Raw genomic sequence first — 17,141 nt, forward strand, 5'->3', positions numbered from 1 at the left:
CTCAGTGCTTCAGGTGGGGGTATAGCAGCCTGGAATGCTCCTCCTCAGTGCTGGGGGTGGCTCTGCTCCTCGGCACTGGGGGGGGTGGTATGGTGGCCCGGAAGGCTCCTCTGGTTGATTTCTTGATAATGGTCATTCTTTGTGGAGTGAGATGGAATGTCAGTGTTGTTTTAATTTGCGTTTCTCAAATGACCGGTGATGTTGAGCATTTTTTCATATATTTATTTGCTGTTTGTACTTCGTCATCTGAGAAATATCTATTCATTTCAGATGCCACTTTTGGATTGGGTCTTTACATTTGGGGGATCTGATTTTTCTTTAATTCTTTGTATATTCTAGGTATTAGTCCTTTGTCTGAGAAGTAAGTGGTAAAAAACTTTTTCTCATTCTGTTGGTTTGCTCTTCACTCTGTTAGTAGTTTCTTTTGCTGTGCAAGCTTCTGAATTCGATGTGAATCCAATTGTTGATTCTTTGTAATATTTCCTGTGATTGGGGTTTGTTCATAGTCTTTGCCTACATCTATGTCTTCCAGAGTTTTACCTAGTCTATCTTCCAGTAAATTTAATGTTTCCATTTTAGTATTCAGATCTTTGATACATTTTTATTTTATTTTAGTGCATGGTGAGAGATATGAGTCTAGCTTTAATTTTCAGCATTTGGAAAGCCAGTTTTCCCAGCATCATTTACAAAAGAGGCTTTTTAGATGTTTGCCCCTTTTTTAAGGTAAGGTGGCTGAATGCATGTGGAATTGTTTCTGCATCTTTTATTCTCTTCCATTGATCCTCAGGGGTTTGTTTTTTGTTTTTTATTTTTTGTGTTGGTTTGATTTGGGGTTTTTGCCAGTACTATGCTGTGTTTATCACGGTAGCTTTGTAGTATAATTTCAGGTCAGAGATTGTGATGTCTCCTGCCTTTCCTTTGTTGCCCAGGATTGCTTTTACTATTCTAGGTCTCTTCTGGTTCCAGATGAGTTTTAGGGTTGTTTTGTATAGTTCTATGTGGTATGCCACTGGCATTTTATTTGGGATTGCTTTAAATCTGTATAACAGTTTTGGAAGTCTGGGCATTTTCACTATATTAGTTTTCCTAATCTAAGAACAAGGGATGTCTTTCCATTTTCCTATATCCTTTTCAATCTTCTTTTTCAGAGGATTGTATTTTTTAATGTAAAGGTCTTTTACTTCCTTTATTAGATTGATTCCTGTGTATTTCACTTTCTGGATGCTATTGTGAAAGGTGTTGTTTCCCTAATTTCTCTCTCAGTGAGTTTGTTTGTGTACAGGAAAGCTGTTAATTTTTGAGTGTTCATTTTGTATCCTGGTATGCTACTAAATTTAGTTATTAAATCTAGGAGTTTTTGAGGTCTTCTATGTAGAGTATCATGTCATCCACAAATAATGATAATTTAATTTCTACCTTTCCTATCCTTATTCTTTTTATTTCTTCCCCTTGTGTAATTGCTCTGGCTAATGTTTCCAGAACAGGAGTGGTGATATCTGACACCCTTGACTTGTTCCTAATTTTAGAGTGAAAGCTTTCAGTTTTGGACCATTTAGTATGATGTTGGCTGTTGGTTTTTCATAGATGGATTTTATCAGATTGAGATAAAGACCATCTATTCCAATTATCTGTAGAGTTTTTTTTTTTTTTTACCATGAATGATTGTTGAACTTTGTCAAATGCTTTTTCTGTATCTATTAAAATGATTGTTATGGCTTGTGTTTAAACATCCCCCCAAAGCCTCATTATTTTGCAGAGGTGGCTGAATCTAGAGTGCGTGATTGATTCATGATGGGGCTAGGCCCAAAGGCACTGGGACTAAGGGCATGAGTGCTACCTGGCATTAGAATAAGATAAAAGGGGTAGGAAGACACTGGTAAGGACCTCACTTCTGTCCCTTAATTGGATGCCTCCTCGTCTGAAATCTCACCTGTGCCCAGGAGCCTTCTGAGTGCTTTCCCTTGTCTGTAAAGGTGACCATGCTCCTTCTCCATCAACTGACAAACTTCAGTGCCCTCGCACTACCTAATACATCACACCCTAGCTCTTGTATCTGTTTTAGAGGTCTTCCTCAAAATTGGATTTGCCATTTGGGATTCCCTCCTGCAGACCCATGTTCTAGCAACTCTGTTCCCAAGACACCCTCCAGGCTGCTTCCTGTGCACAACTTCATGCTCATGCCAGACCTCTGCCAGGAGCAGCCTCCCCCTCACCTTCCCCAGTGTGTGTCTGGCTCCCTTTTGACACTGTGTTACTAAGGGCAGTGGCTGTATTTTACAAGCAACTACAGAGTCATCAAGTGTTTGGATATCCCCTCCCTCAAAGTTTCATGTGATCATAGGAGGGCCTTTTTCAGAGGTGGCTGGATGTAGAGTATGTGCCGCTGGAATTGATTCATGGTGCAATGCTAGGCTCAAGGACACCAGGATTAAGGGTATGAGTGCTATTTGTCCTAAGCAGCTGGATAAGATATAAGGGACAGAAAGAACTATGGTTATCCCTTGCTACCTTCTGCCCTCCATGAACTATTTCCCCTCAAGGCTGCCATGCCACCCTACGCTGGACCCAATTATAGACTGAAACCTCTACAAAATGTGAGCTAAATAAACTTTTCCTCCTCTAACTTTAGGTATTTTACCTCAGCAGCAAGAAAAGTAACTAGATTATCCAGTGAATATTTGTGGGAGACAGTAACATTTTTTAAAGTGGGGAAGAGACTCTGAGGCAGTATTTAGAGAGCTCAGAACCTGGGTAGGCTTGAAAGTCCACTTTTATTTACTGTCTGAATGACTTCAAACAAAGTTTTCCAGTACATCAAAGGAAACAGGACATGTCATGCCTGTCTGCTATGGCTGTTGGGAAGAGTAAATGAAATCATACATAGGAAGCTCTTAGCTCATGTCCACTACGATAAGTTCTTTCCTCACTCTTACTGCACAACCTCAGCCCCAAACAGCACAGCAACACAGCTCATAAGATTAGGTGAATTCTGTTTACCCAATCCACTGGAAGAACAGAACTAAAGGTCAACTCTTGATGAAACCCAAACTCTGTTTTCATTTGGGAGGCACCATGTCACTTCCTTCTCTTACTTCTTTGAGTGGCAGAACTTCTGGATTTCTTCTGCCAGTGCCAGGCAATGTAGGATGCGTTTCTTTTCAGCAGCCAGCTCCTTCTCAGAGACTTGGCCCAAGAGTTTCTGGACAAATATATTTTGGTCTTTCAGAAAAATGTTCTTATTGACTCCCACATTTGGCACATTCTCCAGGGACCCAGATTTGAAATGGAAACTTAAATATCTGTTTCGTTTTAGACCAGGCCCTTTCTCTTCAATCCATGACAGCGGGCTGCAAAGACAAAAGAATTGTAACGTTGAGATGTACACGCAAGTGCAAATGAGTGCTTGCTGGCATCTGGGACCCCATTTTGTGACCATCTTTCTAGCAACTGTGACTCAATGTGGTGGCCTGATGGCATTCTGATGCCTGCCACTTCCCAATGTCCAGGAGTCACTGTTTCCAAAACTTTACTGTGAAACAATCCATTATTTTTACCATCACTTAAAGAAATTCACCGAATGATGTCTGTGCCAACACCAGTTTGTTATACAGAACTTTCTACCCTGCATCTTAAGAGTCCCTTAGGGGATCCATAAATGGACCAGAGGCAATGGAGGAATCATCTGAGATTGTAAATAAAGCATTATTTGTGTGTGTGTGTGTGTGTGTGCGTGTGTGTGTGTGTGTCTGTTTTGAAGATTTCCTAGAGTTCTTTTATCAGATTCTTAAGAAGTCTCTACCAGAAAATACTCACTACTGGTCAACACAGCAGCTCCCTTTCCATTTCAGAGTTTCCCTCAGGCACAAATTAGCACTCATACAAATCTAAAATCCAAGTAGAATAAACTTCCCTTCTCCACAGTCCTTTCTTTGGGTTGTTTCTTTCTTTATAGCAGATAACAGCTGATATCTGCTTATAAGAAGCTGTAAAATTTTCTCCTATGTAGATCGTAACCTAATGTAAAGAGCTTCCTTGAATATTATGAGAGAAAAAATATTAAATCTGCTCTTGTGAATGTTTTATTGTTTATTTATTTATTTTGCAATGTTAGGGTTCAAACCTAGCACTTTACCGATAGCCAAGTGCTTGACCACTAAGCTACATCCCCAGTCTTGCTCTTCTAAACATATGCTAAAAACTTTATGGTATTAACAACTTGTAAAATGAAAACAATCCACAGATTCTTCTCCTTAAACATCTTCAGTTTAACAACTTTTTTTCAAATATCTGTCTATACGTATGTGGCATATAAACTATAAAGCCACAATTTTAAAATTATGTTTCTTCTACTTATTTTTAGGTATATTTGTGATCTTATAGATGCTACTATGTTTAGTTGCATACATATGACTGATTATGTAATTTATTTAATCATTTATCATTGTCAAATATCTAAGTTCCTTCCAATTTTTGAATTAATGTGGGTATCCTGCATTCAGTAACTGCACATTATAAACACATATACATATTCTTCCCTTCTTAGAACAAAGTCCTAGGAGTGAAATGACTTGGTTTGGGCCTCTTTGCTTCCCCCTCCCTCTTCTTTCCCTACAGGAATGAGCCGGGATCAAGGACAGGGTAATTTTGTTGGACTGTTGAGCTCAGTGGTAGAGTTGTCAGTGGGAGTAGGAATGATGTTAAAGCCTAGGCAAACATCACACTGAGAGGTCTGGGATTTCCCCTCCTTTCCCATTTGGCTGCATTGCTGAGGCCTGGGGCAAGCAGATTAAATCAACAATGCTAAGGATACCAGAAACCACCTTCACCTTCTTTTGTTATTGGCTTCCAGAGTGCTAGGCTGTGACAAGGCTTAAGACTGAGGTGTGAAACTGTGTGAAAGGGCACAAGGAGGCCACTTGAGAACATGTTGGGTACTGGAGGAACTCAGGGCTCCCCCAAGCTGGGTGTGATGGGTCATTATAGGTGTCAACATGACTGGATGAAGGAATACCTAGGCACATGGCAAACATGACTTTTGGCTATGTCTGCAAAGGTGTTTCCAAAGAAGGTTACCATGAAAGTTTGAATGACTAGGTTCAGAAGACCTGTCCTCCACCACTCAGGCATTATCCAGTCAGCCAAGGGCATGGAGAGAATAAATACAGAGGGTGATCTGGTCTGTCTCCCTGACAGATGGGGAATAAGTCGTCTCCTACCTTGGATATCCCAAATCCAGGTTCGCTGGCCATTGAACTCGAGCATGGGTTTGTACCAGTGATCCCCTCCCTGGGCTTTTGGCCTTCAGCCTTGAACCAAGAGTCACAACAACCAGCTTTCCTGGTTCTGAGCCCTTCTGACTTGGATTGATCTATGCTACTGGTATCCCCAGGTCTCCGGTTTGCTGAGGACCAATCTTGGGACTTCTTAGCACCACAATCACATGAACCAGTTCCCTAATAAATCTCTCTCCTCGATCTCCACACATAAGCTACTGGTTGTCTCTGGAGACCCCTTACTAATACAGTGGGTAAGATCAGCCCTCCCCCTGGGTTCGCCTGCTTACCAAGTCTGATATGGAGCATGGGCAAAAGCTTAAGAGGAAGAGGGCTGCAGTGCATAAAGTGGGGCCAGACCACAGTCACATGTGAAGGAAGACATCAGTGCGCTTCCTCGTTCTGTGGCCCTGTTTACTAAAAGCTCAGAAAAATCACACTGATTCTGGGAGAACATAGGCCACTGGCACTTTCCTGCCAACTGGTGGACGAGAGGTGATAAGAAGGCCTGGTCCATGCATGTTCTGGACAGGAAGTGACCCCACAGCCCAGCAACACAAGCTTGAGTTCACGTACAGTTTGGGGACCCCTCTCCCTTTGACAACCTGCATTCCAAATATTCACCTTCACCACGTGGGTGCTGCCTACCTGCGGAAGTGCTACTTCTTTCTCATCTTCTCCAGTGTCCACCCACCTCCACTTCCCTACTGTCAGCTTCTGTGTGCAGGCACGTGGAGGAGGAGATTCTCTAACAACCCCTGATGAATGGAGCAGCCAGGGCACAGATTTGGTGCCACTCCTACCTACCGACTTCAACAGAAGAGGTAAAACATGCGGTTCTTTTCTTGGAGACAAGGTCTTGCTGTGCTGCCCAAGCTGGCTCCCAAACTCCTGGACTCAAGTGATCCTCCTGCTTCAGCTTCTCACATAGGTTTGACTACAGTTGACTATGTATGTCTATTATATGTTGGATATCCACAAAAGATTTGGGATGAAAAAGTGTTCTAATGCCAATTTTGACATAGTTTGAAAACTGCTGGTAAATGGAAGGCATATGGGTTTGGGAGTAAGTGGCTCTGGGGCTTCCTGGCTAATTCTGGGATCCGGGGCCAATGACCCCAAGGCTGACACATAAAGATGTTCATAAGGTACAGAGAGCACACAACATGTTCCCAAAATAGCCCTTCCTGTTCCCTTCCTGAGCTCTGCTAGGGAAATAGAACACAGCTTGGGGCCCAAAGAAGGGCAGGCCGAGGGAATGCTATACAATTGCCTGTTAGCTCTGTGTCCTTGGGCAAATTCCTTATCTTCTCTGAGCCTCAGTTTCCTATACGATACTAAGACCTACTTCAGAGTGTTGGTATAGGGCCAGGGATTTAGCTCAGTGGTTCCACCGCCTGCCTCACCAGCGAAAGGTCCTGAGTTTGATCCCCAGTACCAAAAATAAAATAAAATAAAATAAAATAAAACATCCGAGAGTTTCGGTATAAATATGAAAAGAGAAAACCTTTATAAAAGGGCTTGGCATGCCTTGTACTAATAATACTATCTATAAAATGGATTCACATGATGAACCCTGCCTAGATAGTCCTTTCCTTGGTGACTTTCAAGATCACACATTGTCACCCCATCCCATCACCCTGTGTTCTGCTCATGTCTAGTATGTTGTTTGGAGGTAATTTAAGTTCTTTCCTGAGACAACCATAGTGGCTCCTAAAGTGAAGTGTGGTGACAGAGTCCTAGAAAGATGTCTACTTCTAGCGGAAATAGAATCCAGCCTGTAGGCTAGGAGAAGCTTCAAGAGAAAGGGAGACAATAAACCTATAAATCCCAAAGGATTCTTCCAGGACACAACCAGAAGCCAGGGCTGCTGTCACAGGATAAGGGGGTGTTTCCTCGTCACATACAATGTACTTAGCATTGGGCACACACATCCTGCAGGAACCCACAGGCCTTGAAGACATGAGGCTCAGCAAGTTTTCTGAGCTGAAAGTAACCACAAAGATTCATGTGTTCTTAAAGCTCACTCGTAAGTCAAAACATCCTGTCCAGGTCATGCAAAGAATCTAGAAAACTACAGCTGAATTGATAAGGTAAGTAAAATTATTATTAGTTTTACTTATTTTACTGACCTTAATGACCTCCATGAACTAAATTTTTTGGTTCTGACTCAAATTTTAAAATTATCATTGCAAACTCTATCAAAAAGTTGGGCTAAAGTTACCTAAAAAATTCATTCCCACAACTAGTTTTAAAAACTCACAGTACAGCCTTGTGAATGTTCCAGAAAGTGATGACAAAGAATGTTGGTTGGTTGCTTGGTTGGTTTTGAAACAGGGTCTTGCTATGTAGCTCAGGCTGACCTCAAACTCTTTGGACAGCCCAGACTGGCTTCAGATTCATGACCCTCTTGTCTCAGACTCCTGAGTTCTGGGTTTATAGGTGTGTCCACCACTCTCAGTTTAAGACTAATTTTAATGCAATTTATTCATTGCTTTATTTTGACTCTGGATAAAAATAAATTTGAGGTATTCCAAATACTGTGATCCACAGAGGAAAATTTCTCATGTCCTTTCAAATAACACAGAACCTTGGGGTTTGAGGCAGTGGTGAATGTCATGATGTTTCCTGCACATCCACTTCCTTATCAGTAAAAACAAATAATGACAGCCAGGCATGGTGGCCCATGGCTGTAGTGCCAACTACTTGAGAGGATGAGGTGAGAGAACTGCTTGAGCTGAGGTGTTGGGCCTAGCCTGGGCATCACAGGGAGAATCCATGTCAAAAATAAATAAACCAGCTCTTGTTAATTGTTAGGTGACACCGGCAACCTGCTTGAGTCATGGAAGCCACTGTGTACCAATGGCAAATGGCTCATGTGGGTGTCCTTTACCTCACAGCATGGCTGGGCCAGGAAATCAGGCAATGTCAGTGACATCTCAACTCTCTGCAGAAGCAGACAGCTCTCCTGGGGTAGAAACCAGGGTGTGGCCCCTCAGGGACCCTTTAACTCACCCTCGTGGCCACCCGAGAGACCCGGATGATTCCTCCTCCTCCTCTTCCTCCTCCTGCTGCTCCTCCTCCCCCCCCTCCCCCCCCCCGCCCCCTCCGGTTTTCTTCTGACTTACCATTTGTTCTTGGTCTCCAGAGACACGGTCATTTTCATATACTGCTCTTCTTTCCGCTCTTCCAGAGTGGCAGACACAAGAGAAAGCTCCCCAAAGAGAGAGACCAGCCAGGTCAGGCGAGAGATGCCACTGAAGGCAGGGAAGCCAAACCGCTCTTCTTCCAGGGGGCCAGCTGAGGGGAACCACAAAGGCCATAAGCATGGGGAAGAAGGAGCGGCGGAGGAAGAGCAGCCCCAGGTGCCATGGGGGAACAAGGCTGGGAGACCCTGCCTCACAGGGTCTGCATGGAAAGTGCTAGCATTGAGGATAATTCAGATGCCAAATGTACACTCTCACGGAGGTATCTCCCTTTCACTTGTTTTATTAAATTCAGTTTTGTTACTAAAATAAGGAATTCTCCTGGCAACTGCAGTCAATGCAGCAAAAATTTAAAAAAGTACCAGAATTTTAATATATTCTGTAGATTTATGTACACTTACAAAGTGTGATTGAAAAACGTGGTGTGTATTTAAATGAAAAATAATTCATTACAGTAAAAGGCTCATTGCCATTACTCCTTCTGACTTAGAACACACTTATCCCATCATTCTTGCCACTTTCTGAAGCCGTTCTGAAAGTCCTTTTTTGTAAATGTGTATAGTTGGGCTGTCCTGGCTGCCTTGATGTCCTGAATCAAGTCAAAACATTTCCCTCACATGGTTATTTGCACTTTAGGGGAAGAGCCAGAAGTCACACAGTGCCAGATTCAGTGACTAAAGCAGATGAGGACACACCATAATGCTTTTACTAGCCTGCCTTTCTGTTGGATGGTGCTTGGCAGCAGCATTCACAATATTTTTTGGTCATACTTCATAAAGACACTTACAAAGGAGAATTTCCAGAACTGCTTCAGAATGCGGTAAGAACTATGTGATAAATGTGTTCAAGGCAAGGAGGGGGATATTTGAGGGGGATATTTAAGGAAGATTGATGGCAATCTGTTTTTTATTGTAATAAGTTTTTAAACTGTTTCAATCACACCATGATAAGTACTCATATAATATACACATATACATACACACATATCCTTGCCAATACTGTTTTAAAGTTCCTCATAAACACAGAAGAACCAAGATATTTTTGCCCCTCAAACCTGATTTTTTTTTCTGGTACCAGGGATCGAATGCAGGACCTTGTGCTTGTGAGACAGGAGGAGCACCACTGAGCTAAATCAGCGGCCCTAAAGCTGATTTTTATATATGTTTGTATGTTAAACAGTAACAAGGTGAAGGCATCATGGTAGCTGGAAAGGTGAATAAAATTGTAATTCCTTTAAGTTAGTTCAATATCAGAAAATCAATCCAGTCTGAAGTGTTTTTTCAGTCTTCATAATCTTGGGTATAAAAAGGTACACCCAAATGAGTGTCCCTCAGAGAAATCTGGTCACATATTGCTCTCCTCTGCATCCAGCCCAAATCTTCCACATAACCACAATCTAAACAAATTTGCATTATACACCAAACACATGACTATGAAATTCACTCAAAACAATATCCATGTTCTATAGAAAAAAACTATAAATAAAATGAGTGAAATTACTAGGCTCTAAATATCAAACTTAAGAAACAAGCTCCTTCTTGAGGTGGTCATCATCTGCTCTAGTTCTCTGAACAGATATCTGCCACCAAAAGCTCAAGCCCCAGAATCACACTTCAACCAGGCTCTGTCACATGACTGCCATGTGACCTTGATGAAGCCACTCCCACTGTGAGCTTTGGTTTCACTGCCTATACCATGAGGGTGACAAATACCCACTTTACAGAACTGTCCTAGGAATTATCATTGATAATATATATCACATTCATACCACAGTTCTTTGTACCGATTAATAGTTATTGCTTATTTCTACAACTCTTCCATCATTTTCAAAGATGACTACTTCTTGAAATGAGGTTCTACTGTGTTGCCTACAAACTCATAAAGGGACAGTGACCACAAGAACAGAGGGCTCCAGGGGCCGGGGATTTAGCTCAGTGGTTTTGCTACCTGCTGCGCAAGTGCAAGGACCCGAGTTCGATCCCCGGTACCCCCAAAAAAGAACAGAGGGCTCCAGTATGCTCATTTCCTATTGCTAATGGAGCTGCTCAAGAATGACCACCATGAGGGGGCCGGGGATTTAGCTCAGTGGTTTCACTGCCTGCTGCACAAGCACAAGGACCCAAGTTTGATCCCCAGTACCAAAAAAAACCCCAGAAAAGAATGACCACCATGAAACAGCCAAATACACACTGCATTTAAAACCATGGTAGTAGGGCCGGGGATTTAGCTTAGTGGTTTCGCCGCCTGCTGTGCAAGCGCAAGGACCCGAGTTCGATCCCCAGTACCAAAAAAATAATAATAATAATTAAAAAAAAACAAACCATAGTAGTAGCTTCTGCCTTTGTAACTTGCCAGAGGAGGAAAGAGGCTGCATATGTTCTATTTGCTTTCGAGGAGAGGTATAGAAACGTCCTCCTCTCCAAGCACCCACCTCCCAGGCCTTTTAAAAGAGTTTTCACATAAAACCTGCTGTAGAAAAATAATCTCCAGGGCCGGGGATTTAGCTCAGTGGTTCTGCCTCCTGCCTCGAAAGTGTAAGGTCCTGAGTTCAATCCCCAGTCCAAAAAAAAAAAAAAGAAAAGAAAAGAAAAATAATCTCCAACTGTTAAGATGTTATGAGGGAAATTTCTACCTAATGGATTGGGACCAAAGCAAAAGATGCTTAAGCTCTAACACATTTTTTTACCTAGGATCCCACCAAGCAATTAAATCTCACTTAAAGAAAGAATAAAATACATATTTTCATTGCACATAGAAGCATGGAAAAAATAAATTTAATTGGGCCAGAGTCAGAAGGTCTCTAGCAAAAGCTCACATCCTGGAGAGATAAGAAAGAAGGTGATTTGTCTCCGACCTACCCTGTGACCTGAGATCCTGCACACAACTGACCTGTGAAGAGAAGGGATCCTTTCAGCAGCTCTTTTCCCACCACTTCTTTTTTCAGGAATGCAAATTCCTCCATCAAGAGTTCCACATGCTCCTCGTGCAAGACTTTTCCTGTCATGACAAAAATGGGATAAAGTACATCCTACCGGCAACGTCTGTCTTCCTCCAGCACAAGACACATAGCACTTATAATGCCATGGGCAGACACCAGAATGACACACTCCTGGTAAAGGTGGTCCTGGGTCTCTGATTACAACAGAAAGGAAAAATCTAACTAAGATAGTGCCAACCTGTCCCCAAAGGCAACAGGATATCAAGAGGTGCCCGAGGCAGTAGGGTGTTGAGTTGTGTTATGAACAGCAGGGGGCAGTGCAGGACAAAAACTAAGACATGCAAAGAAGAAAGGCGCCTGAAAATGACAGGACCTAACAGGATTCTTCATTCAAGGAATTGGCACAACCAGCTGATTATAAAATGACCCCCTCTCCTTCAAAGAGGAGAATGCCTTAACATTCAGAACTATAATCTTGGATTCTTTAAGGGAGCTGTAAAAATGTTTTGGCCTGGTGGCTTTTGCCTGTTTCAGTGTCTCCTTGTGCTCTTTCCTCTTGAGTCGGGAAGTTCCTCAGACTTTCCTTGCTTTTGAAAGTTCTGAGAATACTGGCCAGATATTTTGTAGAATATTCCTCATTTGTCTACCTCTTTCTCATCATTAAACTGGGGTTATGAGTTTGGAGGAAGGAAACTACAAAGGGCCATTCTTATCACATCCTATCAAGAGTAGGCAGTATTCACGCCTACTCTTCACCAAGTCATGATGATACTGGCCTCGATTATCTTCGGAGACAGTTTGTCTGCCCTCCCAGTGTAAAGTCACTGCTTTGCCCCCTTTCCTTGCTGTGCCTACTCTTTAAAAAGAAAGTCAGTATACATGAGGCATTCTCTTTTGAAGAAATTTAGCCTTTCATATTGCAGTGTTCAATATAACATTCCAGTTTGCTTGTTTGTTTTGATTTGATCATTTTGTTTTGTTTTGTTTGCTTTGCTTTCAGTCCTGGCAATCAAACCTACGACCTCATGCTTGTATTTTCTCTGTCACTGAGCTACTTCCTCAGCCCTTTTAAAAAAATTTTTTTTTAAATTTTCAGACAGGATCTTACTACATTGATCAGGTGGCCTTAAACTTGAGATCTTCCTGCCCTGCCTCCCACGTAGCCAAGATTACAGGCATGTGCCACAGGACTCAGCTGCTTGTTTTCTGTTTTGTTTTTCTATTATATAATTTAACTTATTCCTCTCTCATTGCATCTCTTTTGAAGTGAAAGTCTGGATTAAATTCAGGTAAGCAATGTGCAAGTATACCACAAAGGTAATGCTGTGCGTATCACACCAGTTGGCTGGTGATGTTGGATTGATTCATATAAGTAATCCTGTGGTTAAGATGCTGACAACAGAGCTCTTCATAATAAAAGTACATGTTCTTCTCCTTGCACTTAGCAGGCAACCTGCGGGGCATAGTTTGGCATCCTATTACTTTCTCCACAGACACACATAGGTGACCCAAAGCTCCCATCCCTCATTCATTTCTATATTTATCATCCATCCATTCTTCCCGCAAACATCTCCTGAGGGCCAGCTAAGTTGCAGGCAGTATTTAGCTGCTGGGGCTACACAGGAAGATGGGCTTGACCTTCAGGACTACAACCTAGTATTGGAGAAAAATAAGAGATTCAATGAAGTATGATTGGTCTCTCTCCGTGGTAGGCACAGCATGTTTTCTTTGGTGACTCTCATTATAATTATTCACCATGTTCTTTTTATGGATTTAACATCTCTAACAATAAATATTGCAACAAAAGAACTTGTGATTTAAACTTCATTTAATGATTTCTTTTAGTCCCTAAATATTCTAGTTGCCTTCACAGAGGGACTGATCCAATCACTGTAGAAATAAAAACCTCTGGGGCCAGGGATTTAGCTCAGTGGTTTCACTGCCTGATTTGCAAGCACAAGGACCTGAGTTCAATCCCAGGTACCAAAAAAACCCAAAAGAAATAAAAACCTCTGGAGGGCAGCCAGGCTTAGGGAACAAACAAGGACCCTGAGGTCTTAGCAGGACTGGATTCTAATTTCCACTTCCCACTTCATAGTCACATTATTTGTATTGGATTCTAATTTCCACCTTGCATGTTGCAGTCGTGCTATATTAGTTGTGTGGCCTTGCATGAATTCTTTAACATCTTTAAGCCATGGTTCTCTACACATAAGCTACAGAAAATCCCTGCTGCTATATAGGCTTTGAGTATGGCTTGTCCTCACCAACTATTGATGCCTGGTCCCCAAGTAGGAGTGTTGGGTATGGGGAGAGATCTGGGCCAATGAATGGATTAACTCCTTTTTCATATGAGTTTCAGCTCTCACAGGATGAGGTCAGCTCTGGTAAGAGTGTGCCCCTTCTCTCTTTGATTGTGGCAGCTTTTCTTCCCCCTCTTCTGCATGCATGGAGCAGCAAGAGACCCTCACCAAAAGTCACTGGGGAAGCCACCTGATCTTGGACTTCCGGCCTCCAGAACTGGGAGCTAAACAAACCTCTTTTCTTTATAAATTACCCAGGCTCAAGTGTTCTATTATAGCAACAGAAAATAGACTGGAATATCCACAGCCAAGGACTTTTAGAATAATTCAAAATACAAAGTGCGTAATAGAGTTTCCGAGTTTCTGACATATAGTAAACATTTAATAGTCATTCCTTTTGTGAAACAACAAAAACTATGTATGTCTATATAATACTCAGACAGATCTGGCATTTTTCTGTTAGCAATGTAAGTGTCATGTGTTGTGACCCTAGCACAGGTGGAAGTGAACCTTCATTAGAGCAGTAGAAGATAATAAGCCTTGGTCCAACATCTGCAAAGCCCCACCCATCCCTCTGCCCTCCACATGGCCCTCCCCGAGAGGTACAGCATGGGGCGGGAAGGAGTTAGGAGCCCAAAAGACCAGGTTAGCCAGGGTATTGTGTCGAAATGGGGTTAGGATGGAAAAGGCATAAAGAAGAAAGAAGAAATTCTGGAGCAGAAGCCCTTCAGCAGAGGGTCTACAGACAGACAGAGCACTGGCACCTTTCTGCTCCGCCAGGGCCCACAGCTCCTGAGCTGCCACCAGAGACAGCGTCATGGGGTACTCGACGAGGACGTGCTTGCCGGCGTCAAGGAACTGCCTTTGGGAAAAGAGAAAAACACAGAGAAAGAAGGCTTCGAATGAGCTTCACTAAGATGCAAGACTCAGGACTCTGTCTGTGCAGGAGCACAATGGAGGCGGGACGTGGAGGAAGTTCCACCTCAAGTTATTCTGCACTCTCCTGTGACACAACAACGTTGTAGTTACATATTAATCTGAATATTCATTCAGCCATTTTTTTCAACTAAGTGCTATTTATCCCTATTCACCAGTTACTCTAGAAAAGAAAGACACATTAACAAATAAATTACTTGTTACTACGTTTAACAGCTATAAATAATGGCTACAGAACCAGAACCCATGGCAGTTAGGGCTGCCTGAAGCAATCTGACAAGATTTCGCTAATGACATGAGAATCGGGTCTCAAAGTATGGGTAGGAGTTTTCCAAGGGCAACTCTGAGCAGCAGGGGCAGGGGCTTGGGCGTTTTGTGGTGCTTTGTCAATTTGCAAATTTCTGTGTGGCAGGGGAATAGGCTACAGAGAAGGAGGCAAATGGGGTTGGAAGGGCAGCTGGACACCTGACTACAAAGGACCTAGAATGCTGTCAGGAGTCTGGGTTTATGCTCTTTAATAACAGCAGGGCTGGGGATTTAGCTCAGTGGTGCCGTCGCCTGCCTCACAAGCGAAAGGTCTTGAGTTTGAGCCCAGGTACCAAAAGAAACCCCAAAAAACAATACCAGCATACAAGCATTTATCAGCAGCGAGTTACATGATTGCTATTTTAAAGAAATCTACTCTGGTGCAAGGAAAATGTCTATTCACTCTGGAGCTAGACTGACAAAGGATGGGGTCCCCTCTGGGCACAGCAGGGTGGTGGCACCTGTGGCCTGGTGTGAGAACCTGGAGGGGATGCTGCAACACAGGAAGCCAGCTTGCTCTTCCCTGCTGAAGTACCAGGTCCTGCTGGGGCTCCTCCTCCTGCACCGGAGCCCAGCAGATGCTTAAAGGGCTCTGGGCTTCGCATTCACAAGGTGGGGAAAGGGCCACCACTTTTTCCTGCTGTTTTATAAACAGTGTCATTTCTCCTTTCCAGTGACACGACTATGTCCTTGCTCACCTACCTCGTGAAAAAACATTTCCTAGGAAAGGAAACTCTCAGAAACATTCCACAACATTGAAAGTGCAAAGATTAAATGTTAGGGCTCCATATCCTGAGTTGTGTGATATGAAGGGGGTAGCTCTGTTCAAACTTCTCTGAGTTGAGTTTTTCACCAAAAAAAATCTAATTCTTAATGTTTCTAATGTTTCAAATTATAGCATACCAAATAAATATACTTTTCCCTACGGTTTTGCTTTTCCTAGATATTTGTAACTGTCAATAAGAATTTTTTTAATGTTTTGACAATTATTTTTATTTTAAATTTTTCAGCAGTGCTGGAGATCAAACCCAGGGCCTTGCACATGCTAGGCAAGTGCTCCACCATGGCACACTCCTCTCGGATAACAATTTTTAAAGGCCACAGCGTAATCATAATTTCCCCCTTGACTACCAAGATCCATTTGAGGGTCTGAGCTTTTGTGGTCATTTTCACCCATGCAAGGCAAAAACAGACACAGGAAAAACCTACCTGATGTGGCCCTCGTGACTGGTGCTTTCACTGCAGATGTAGGCAACTTCAACCTCCCGGCTGGAGAGAGCATCTTCCAAAGAAATCTGCTGAACGCCATCAATGTTCCCAAGCTCCCGTCTATTTCTCAGTAACAAAACAAAACAAAAGAATGCAAAAGTAGGTAGACAGGAAGGGGAAATAAAAATGATTAAGATGGAATGTGTATACGCGCCAATCCCCCAAGGCAAATGTGCTTAGTTTATGGCAAACATATATAGTAAAAAAGAAACTAATAAATTAATAAGCATCATCCTTCTCCCCACCTCCCAACAATGTCCCAGTGATCAGCTTTTGGAAATGAAGAAATGAATCTCTCTCCCGTTTCCAGGGTACTTTCCATTGTGGAGTGAGGAAAAAAGCCTCAGGGCTGAAGTCAAAGGATCTGGCATCAAGTGCCACTCACAGCACATAGGACCTGAGAGAGTCTTTGAGTGCCTCCTCCTCTAAAATAAGAACAATGTGCTTTTGTCTCATGAGAAGTGATTGCTATGTCACTTCCAGTTCCAAGTACTTGGTTCCACATTGTGACAAAGAAACCTAATCCAAATCCAATACATGGATACGTCTGGGCTCTAAACTGCCAGGCGACTTCACAGACTTCCAGGTTGAGGGACCATCAAGGGCAAGGTGAGGGTCCCTGCCTCCTGCATGGCTGAGCTAGCCTAGTCTGGCAAGGCACGCCTGCCACAGCTGTAGAAGAGCCAGAGCCTTGGCAGTTATACCATGCTGCAGTGCTGGGGCTGGAGGGCAGAGGTCACATTCAGTGGTCACAGCAGCCCGGGGTAGCAAGCAGGAGGCTCCAGTCAACAGCAGCCACAGTAGGCAAAGGACATTGGAGAAACATGGGTGGGAGACTCAGGAAAGGCAAGGAACACAGTTCATTTTGGCCAGTGATGGTGAACCTTTTAGAGCTTTCAATTATACAACC

General features: G+C 42.9%; 1 protein-coding gene across 4 annotated transcripts in view; it reads right to left on the reverse strand.

The window, feature by feature from the left end:
* Positions 1 to 2,752: 2,752 nt before the first annotated feature.
* Positions 2,753 to 17,141, reverse strand: part of Blvra (biliverdin reductase A) — a 43,507-nt gene continuing 29,118 nt past the window's right edge. For all 4 annotated transcript variants that reach the window (XM_087196388.1, XM_087196390.1, XM_087196391.1 and 1 more), the window contains 5 exons: positions 16,172 to 16,291; positions 14,485 to 14,582; positions 11,369 to 11,476; positions 8,402 to 8,573; positions 2,753 to 3,347 (listed from right to left, as the gene is read on the reverse strand). In XM_087196388.1, the coding sequence (XP_087052514.1) occupies positions 3,089 to 3,347; positions 8,402 to 8,573; positions 11,369 to 11,476; positions 14,485 to 14,582; positions 16,172 to 16,291 (757 nt within the window). In that variant the 3' untranslated portion in view covers positions 2,753 to 3,088. The remainder of the gene's footprint in view (positions 3,348 to 8,401; positions 8,574 to 11,368; positions 11,477 to 14,484; positions 14,583 to 16,171; positions 16,292 to 17,141) is intronic.

Source organism: Heterocephalus glaber, unplaced genomic scaffold, assembly GCF_053883595.1.
Source record: "Heterocephalus glaber isolate CG9 unplaced genomic scaffold, H.glaber_assembly_v1.0 deba00001610, whole genome shotgun sequence".
NCBI classification, from domain to species: Eukaryota; Metazoa; Chordata; class Mammalia; order Rodentia; family Bathyergidae; genus Heterocephalus; species Heterocephalus glaber.